At 34.0% G+C, this 8,984-nt stretch overlaps 1 protein-coding gene across 1 annotated transcript; it reads right to left on the reverse strand.

Moving 5' to 3' along the window:
• Positions 1–1,940: 1,940 nt before the first annotated feature.
• On the reverse strand, positions 1,941–8,073 carry LOC137490174 (ligand-gated ion channel 4-like). The gene is made up of 6 exons (XM_073945301.1): positions 7,994–8,073; positions 7,850–7,909; positions 7,134–7,267; positions 5,009–5,115; positions 2,219–2,388; positions 1,941–2,083 (listed from the first exon to the last, which is right to left on the reverse strand). Exons 2-6 carry the CDS (start codon positions 7,899–7,901, stop codon positions 1,941–1,943), a joined length of 606 nt encoding a protein of 201 aa, XP_073801402.1. The 5' UTR covers positions 7,902–7,909; positions 7,994–8,073.
• Between the last annotated feature and the right edge of the window lie 911 nt (positions 8,074–8,984).

The raw sequence follows: 8,984 nt of genomic DNA on the forward strand, positions 1-8,984 counted from the left end.
AGGATCAACACTAGTGAATTTACTGTATTAAATGATGATGATGGTCCAGGATCAACACTAGTGAATTAACAGTATTAAAATGATGATGATGGTCCAGGATCAACACTAGTGAATTAACAGTATTAAAATGATGATGATGGTCCAGGATCAACACTAGTGAATTTACTGTATTACATGATGAAGATGGTCCAGGATCAACACTAGTGAATTTACTGTATTAAATGATGAAGATGGTCCAGGATCAACACTAGTGAATTTACAGTATTAAAATGATGATGATGGTCCAGGATCAACACTAGTGAATTTACTGTATTACATGATGAAGATGGTCCAGGATCAACACTAGTGAATTTACTGTATTAAATGATGAAGATGGTCCAGGATCAACACTAGTGAATTTACTGTATTAAATGATGAAGATGGTCCAGGATCAACACTAGTGAATTTACTGTATTAAATGATGATGATGGTCCAGGATCAACATTTGTGAATTTACTGTATTAAATGATGAAGATGGTCCAGGATCAACATTAGTGAATTTACTGTATTAAATGATGATGATGATGGTCCAGGATCAACACTAGTGAATTTACTGTATTAAATGATGAAGATGGTCCAGGATCAACACTAGTGAATTTACTGTAATAAATGATGATGATGGTCCAGGATCAACACTAGTGAATTTACTGTAATAAATGATGATGATGGTCCAGGATCAACATAGTGAATTTACTGTATTAAATGATGATGATGGTCCAGGATCAACACTAGTGAATTTACTGTGTTAAATGATGAAGATGGTCCAGGATCAACACTAGTGAATTTACTGTATTAAAATGATGAAGATGGTCCAGGATCAACACTGGTGAATTTACTGTATTAAATGATGATGATGGTCCAGGATCAACACTAGTGAATTTACAGTATTAAATGATGATGAAGATGAAACTTTGAGAGGGTCAGTGGTTGAGGTTTATTTTTGCAAAAATACCTCAGCATTATATATATATATATATATATATATATATATACATATATTGTTAAAGGAAGGATCAGAAAATACTATTGATGTGTGGGACTTTGTCAGAGCTCGAGAGGAACTTTATCAGTACACAGTTCATGGACCAGCTTCTTCCTCCATTTCATTTCACAAGTGTAAGTGTGATTAAAATTGTTGCCTCCATGTTTTCTCTAGCTTGCAAATTAAGTATTTAATTTTGTTTTGTTAATTGTAACCACTTGTACTGTATCTGGTTAACACTTAATATTCTCATATCGCATCTAATGCCACGTTGGAAAAGCCGCTTTGTTTACGGATTTAAATGTGTTTGTGAGCTCTCATTTCACTGCGTTTCACAGATTTTTCCAGGATAAATAACAATACAGGAGGATAGCGGAAGATGGGTCTGAAATACGGGAGACTCCAAGGATAAACAGGAGTGTTGGCAGGTATGCTCACACATACACTATGCACTCTCACTACTTCAATATTGTTGATAAGCCATGATGACCATTGTCTCGCGCTGAATGCTTTCGACCAATTGCAACAGGCTGTCATCAGTCGAATCCGCGCAGATTAGATTCACGCTAAGGAGGGGTTTGGGAACAAATGAATCGCTGGTGAATCGTCTTGATTGTTATGGGAATCGCTGGGATAATTAGTTAAAAATAAATGCATATTATAAGACAATTAAAGTGTTTTTTTGACCTTGCATGCATATCAGTCTGTTGTTGGAGACCTTTAAAACCAAAAATATGACCCTTTTTAATGTATAATAGGGGCTCTTTAATCTAATTTAACCTAAGTTTTTCATGTAATAAATACTTTTACACCTCAAAAAAAAAAAAAAAAAAAAAAAAAAAAAAATATATATATATATATATATATATATATATATATATATATATATATATAATTAATTAATTTTATATAATTATAATCAAGTCATCATTACCGAGAGATAGTTGCGAGAAGAACCATTTGGATAAGACTTTATTTCCACACTTTCCGTGTTCCACTCACCACACTGACTCGATCCAAACATATTGGCATTTTTAGGGTATTCAAGTGAAAGGACACAATCTAAATAAACACACAAAAATGATTTAGTAGATACAATTACTTTTCATGCTATTAAAAATAAAATATTGAGAAATAATGTCCCTGGTTGAGAGCAAAACGATCAGTAACAGTGTATAGTCAAAATTGTTTTCCTACCACTTTGGTTCCACCCATTGATAGCGACATCACAATTCCCTGTCACAAAGGGGTAGGTGAAAAGGCTGATTTCACTGCTCACTGCTATAAACAAGACAACAGCATAGTTCACAGTTCCATTTTTCATCACTGCTACGTCATCTGTGTAGGTCTTTGTGGTTACATCTATCCTGATGGCAAAAAGAGATATAACATGACATTGTCACCAAAGCTGTGAACCACCTCCTAAAGTTAGCATACTTATTAATCTGTGTTAACCCAGCAGGCACACATCATCAAGACAATTATATTAGGTTAGATTTAGGTCATGACGTCAGTTGACCAAAATTCAATGTCTAGACAGCATAATGCCAACGTTATTTTGACGTCAAATAACGACGTCAAATTACGTTGATATTTGGTTAATTTTAGGTTGTGTTGGAAAGTGACCAAAATCCAACATCTGATAGATGTCATAATGGTAACGTCCACACATCGTGAAGGTGTCCCTACTGAAAAATCCAGTTTCCAGCTTAGACCAGGCTGGAAATGGCTGGAAACCAGCCTGGAAATGGCCAAAACCCCTCTAAAACCAGGCTGGTCAACCAGCTAAAACCAGCCTAGGCTGCTTTAAGCTGGATTTTTCAGCAGAGGTAACATGAATAGGCGTTGATATTTGGTTGATTTTAGGTTGGACATTGACGTCGACCTGATGTTGGGTTCTGATGCCAACTCAATTTTCATTTCCAAAAAAAAAAAAATAAATAAAATCTAACGTCTCCACAATGTTGGGGGTAGGTTGAGGTAAAAAGTCAATATGACGCCATGTTGACGTCCTGTGCCTGCAGGGAATGGTGTCATCATTAGCCCAGTTATCTTATATATAGCTTCAAACACTTCATATTCAGTTTATCTATATCAGGGTTTTTTACCATCCTTGTTCTTGTTTGTGCTTAGATTAATATGCTCCCTGATGACCAGCAATGCGTTTTGAATTTTAAATTGTTTTAGATATTCAAAATATTTATGTGTTTTTACAGTGTGGTCAAAGCAAAGCTGCACATTCATACAGCTGCTATGTTAAACACTTTGAAATCAAAATCACCAAAATAATCACTTTATAATCAAATGAGCCTGTATGGTGATACAGAAACTCGTTGATCGGGGCTAGGTTTCTGTGCATGCAAGGTTCCAAACATTATCTGTGTTTCCATCCACCTATTTTTATGCACATTTTGCGCATATAAAATGATTGATGGAAATGGCAAGATGCAGATAAGTTTTAAAAATGCACATAAAAAAAACATATGCGAATAACAGTAGGATAAACTGTAATTCTATGAGAAAAAATTGTGCATAAACTACGATGGAAACACTTTTATTGAACAAGTTCCAGTATGCGCATTTTTAAAAAAAAGTCACGTGATTTTGTTATAAGAGATCATGTGATAATGAAAATGTGTGTGAATGGACAAACCAGCAGGCTGAGCACTTTGTAAAACATCTAAGATGTTGTTTTTGTCATTATAAACGTTTAACTATTTCAGTAATAGTCTTAAATATAATGACCTCCAAATTGTCACACCTTCAAATGCCACCACGCATTTATTGCATGTTGACATTTGTCTTCTGAGTCGCAAGTAATTTATTAAATAAAGAAAAGATTCACGAAGCTTCTCCAACTGCAGCAAATTCCGTTTTTACTTTTAATATTTGGCACTGCCAAGGACTACCAAACCATTCTGGAAGACCATGTGCACCCAATGGTTTAAACAATGTATCCTGAAGGCGGTGCCAGATGTAAATATTATTGAGACACTTTTGGGGTGTTTTGGAGTAGCAAGTCAGGAAATGTTTTCCTCCACCAGCATCATGTAGTGACCTAGGCACTATTCTGCAAGACGAATGGCTCAAAATCCCTCCATCCAGAGCTCAGCCATAAGTGGCAACAACATTTAATTTATTTTTCCCTTTAAATAATTGGAGCCTTAAGCCTGGCTCACACTTTGTGACTTTTCCTAATCCTAAAAAAAATGTAGCTTGTTAGACTGCACAAATATGGTCCCCATGTCACACTGCAGGATCCAATTTGTTCAAATGTCAGACTGAAGGACAATGAAGATGTGCCAGTGTAGACATGTCTTATCTGAACAACAAAAATTTGATCATCATCACATAAAAATGAGCTCTCAATCATTTATGTGTGAATGGACTCTAGAAGAATACAATACAATGGCAACAAAAAAGATAGTGGCTGAAATGCAGCGTATTTATTTTGCCATTGTGTAAATTTGCATACTGCATAGCTTAATTATGCAAACTGCAGCTCTGCACAAGACGTTTGGCCAGAGGAGAAATTAAAATGGTCGTGCCCAACAGAGTCTGGTTTCTCTCAAGGTTTTTTTTTTTTCTTCACTTTCGCCAATTGGCGCAGTCTTTTTTTCCCTCGTCACTGTCGCCTCTAGCTTGCATGGTTTGGGATCGGTAGAACTACGCATCGATGAGTTTGCTCTTCAGTTTCAGGTCTATCAGTAGTGATTTTTAAACCACACTGAACTGAGCTGAACTGAACTGAACTTAAACACCAAAATACTGAACTACACTGTTCCAATTTCCATATATGTGAAGCTGCTTTGACACAATATACATTGTAAAAGCGCTATACAAATAAAGCTGAATTGAATTGAATTATCTAACAAAGCAAATTTTCATATAGGACCTTCTAACACAATACATTGAAAAAACTGTGTTTTTTTATTTTCTAAGTTAAAAATAACAATGCCCTGTCACAAACATAATTCGTTCACTTACACATTGTCCAAAACTAGTCCAGGGGTCCAGATTTTGTGAACTGGCAACATAACAGATGTAGCACTAGATATCGTGTCATTCCAGGCAAGTTCAGGATCTATCCACCTCTTTGGAGAAAAAAGTTACTTGTAAAAATAGAGGCAACACTGTGGTGACCATTGGAAATGAAATAATTGTAAAAAATTATGATCTGCTTATCATTTTTACCAAGATACGGCTGCTCATTTGCATTTCCTTAGTATTCTTACATGGAGGCATATGTGGGAAAGGCAAAAAAACTATATATATTAGTAATTTTTAAATGTATATAAAGTAAAATATAGCTGCAGCAGTGTTGAATTACAAATTTATATAATCTAGTTCCAATGTAGCAATAATACTTGTAAAACTTACATTCTTTGTGTTTTAAAAATCCAATTTTCTTCAGAACACAAGCATTTCATTCATGATGTTTGATGCTTTAACAATAGCTTTATTAAGGTTTCAATAACCTTTCTCAAAGGTTGCATGTACACTGCATGGTTCAAGTGGTCCAATAAAAATTTTTTTCGCTCCCATGTGGCACAAATTGGATATGGCTCATGCACGTGTAAGCAGGGGGAGAAATCATATGGATTTTGATTTACTCATCAGATTCAGGCCTCGTTCATATATGGAAATTCATCAGGTAAGAATTGAATACATGTCCTTGTTTCTGCAGTGTAAGCAGGTAGATCGAATTTTCACCAGTCAATGCGAGTAGCACATCATAAAAAAAGGTAGCGAATGATATCTTATTTAATGCTTCGGAACAGACACAGTCGTACATCTTAAATCTCATATACAAGAACAAAGAAAGCTTTTATATTGTCATGTAGCACAAATATTCAAAGATGTTAACGAGAGAGAATGAGTGTGAATGCAACATCCACCACATAACCAACATAAACTAATATAAAAGTATTGCATTCATCATGTACAAAAATCACGCCATGGACATGACACTAAGATGCCTACTGGTTTTTAAAAGCCTAGACCTGAAAAGACCTTAACGATTGTATGAATTGTAGAACATTTTACTTAATGCTTAAATTGCCATGTGCATTTCAAGAGTTCACACTTAGCTGATGATCGATTATAAAGCTTGTTTGGCATGCTGTCCCGGGAGAGAGCCCTGAGCTCATAAGATCCCCGAGCCCGGGGCTCCCTGCCGTTTGAAAGGCGATACGGGAGTTTGAGCTCAGGTAGATCTCGAGAGCTCCCCTGCTGTAGTAGCTAATGAACAGATAGTGATTGCTTTTAAGGGATAACTACTTACTAGGAGCTTGTCTATGGTGCCGATTTGGATTAGTCAATTAACTTAAGTTGCATGTTTTTGGATGGTGGGAGGAAACCGGGGAACCCAGGAAAAACCCACGTGAGCATGAGGAGAACATGTAAACTCCGCACAGAAATGTCGGCAGGCTTGGTAAGGACTAAAACCAGTGACGTTCTTGCTGTGATGCAATAGTGCTAACCACTGGGCCACCGTGCCACCCATCTAGGAAAGGAGGTGGTGTAGGGGTGGAAGGGGGGATTCTTCAAAACGAAGATGGCTGTCAAATGAAACTTAGGGTATTTATAGTGGTTTAGGAATCGTCTGATTGGTGAATCTTAAATTGAATAACGCGGGACCAGTCACAATAATAAGCACATGATCCTCTCGAAATTAGTTCATAAATAAAATTCACTTAATATTTAGCAGAACAAAGTTCTTTAAATTAAATGTAACACACAATCCTAAAACGTTTGTGTTAATACTAAAATATAATGAAGTAATGACTTCAGAAAATCCACTAAATATTCAAGCTGTTACCTGACAATAAAAGTATATTTTTCAGTGCAGTTAAAATAGTTTACAATGACATTTCATGTTAAAATCACATTTAAAGAGTGCCGACCGACATTTCCTTCTTAAAATCAGCCTTTTTTTTAGCCTCCTTTATTTATGTTCAGTTATTTCACATTAAAGGCAAAGAAAATACCTCATTCATCACCATGAAAGTTGAATAACTGAACCAAGGAGCAAGAAAAAAATGCTCATGTTAGAAGAAAATTTCAGATGACACTTCATTTGTTTTTCCAAGCATAAAAAAAAGATACTTACAAAACTCAGGGTCTCGTACTGCACTGATGTGATGTTTACAGTGACAGAACAGTCAATGTTCTGTGGCGCAATCATCTCTTTCTTATCAATTAGTTTTTTTGCCAGGCACCGACTGTCACATGAATCTGGTAAAACTGTAAGAGCAGATAAAGATATTCCAAATTAAATTGCATTAAACACTTAATAAACTTTTACTGTTTACTGTAAAAAAAAAAAATAAAATAAAATATATATATATATATATATATATATATATATATATATATAAATATATATATATATATATATATATATATATATAAAAATATATATATATATATATATAAATATATATATAAATATATACATATACATATATATATATATATATATATATATATATATATATATATATATATATATAAAATATATATATATATATAAAAAAAAATATATATATATATATATATATATATATATATATATATATATATATATATATATATATATATATATATATATATATATATACATATATATATATAAATATATATATATACATATATATATATAAAAATATATATATATATATATATATATATATATATATATATATATATATATATATATATATATATATATATATATATATATATATATATATATATATATATATATATATATATATATAAACCATGCACAAAATCACAACAGATGCAGCTCAAGAAACAATTTACCAACTGGACTTGAGAAGATGAGTAACAACGAGATCCTGTGATGAAAAGCCATCTCACACCCTACACACAAGAAAACAAAAGTCTTGTATTTTAAGGTTGATTGTGCCTAATGTATTTTGGGGGAAATGACAAGCATTACCTTACCTTTGGTAGTCGATGTGAATGATGAAATTTGCCAATAATTTCTTCACCTGTCACCTGTCTTGGTTTATCTGAATAAGCATCAAATCGGCTTTTTAAAGGCTATGAGCTCTTTTAATATTACATAAGATGCACATTAAAATAAAATAAACAGGGCCATCTCATATTTCATTTAATCATCACAACATCAATGTAAAATTCAGTTTCAGCGAATTTCATGAGCCTCATTTTGGACATCGAGGCTGTGAGCACAAAAGCATTTTCCAGTGCAATGTCAACAACCTCCAGACATTCATTTGACTCACAATCAAACCCGACAACTAAATGGGCAGGTGAAAATATTAGCCGGGCAGGTGTTAAATGCCAGCCATGAAAATCAGTTAGATTTTAATTAAGGAAAATAAGGACACTTGTAAAGAAGAAATACTTTACTCTTCTTGAACTCAACTTCTCAATCCATATATTTCCTTACAAGCTGTCACCCTGACTTTTGCATTAGGTAAATGTGTAGGAGACAATGCACATGGGAATTGGTGATTGCTATGGATAGCTTAAATGGTTGGTGACAAAGTGCCTGAAGATGTCACATCATGGCAGGTTTTGATGACCTTGAAAGATGTTGTTGAGCTTGTCATGGCTCCTGTTCACACAAAAGAGACACTGGATACATGGACAGCAAGATAAGTGAACATCGTTCTGGGTATTTGGATATGTTCCCAGAGGAAAAATTAAGCCAAAAACATCACATTTTGGAGCATTATCCATGCATTACAATTGCTTGTGGACCACTATTGTTTCTTTGGACAATACGATTTGAAGCCAAACGTTTTTTTTTTTTTTTAAATGAGCCAGACTGAGTCATTCTCAAAACAATTGCCAAAATACACCAATCAATGATTGCATACCACATCCATGATGCAAACAAAAGTTCAAAACTTTCTGTGCTAAGAATAACTCAAGTGGTAGTGGAGGTTCTAAAAGACAGCATTAAGAA

Source organism: Danio rerio, chromosome 3 (genome assembly GCF_049306965.1).
Source record: "Danio rerio strain Tuebingen ecotype United States chromosome 3, GRCz12tu, whole genome shotgun sequence".
NCBI lineage: Eukaryota > Metazoa > Chordata > Actinopteri > Cypriniformes > Danionidae > Danio > Danio rerio.

Bases quoted from the DNA above. Each gene is read 5' to 3' on its own strand.
- LOC137490174 (XM_073945301.1), bottom strand. From the start codon at position 7,901: ATGGCTTTTCATCACAGGATCTCGTTGTTACTCATCTTCTCAAGTCCA. The intron at 2,389-5,008 runs GTAAGTGAACGA...TTTTGCCATCAG, and splicing joins GGACTAGTTTTGGACAATGT to GATAGATGTAACCACAAAGA. The intron at 2,084-2,218 runs GTAGGAAAACAA...GTGTTTATTTAG, and splicing joins CAATGGGTGGAACCAAAGTG to ATTGTGTCCTTTCACTTGAA.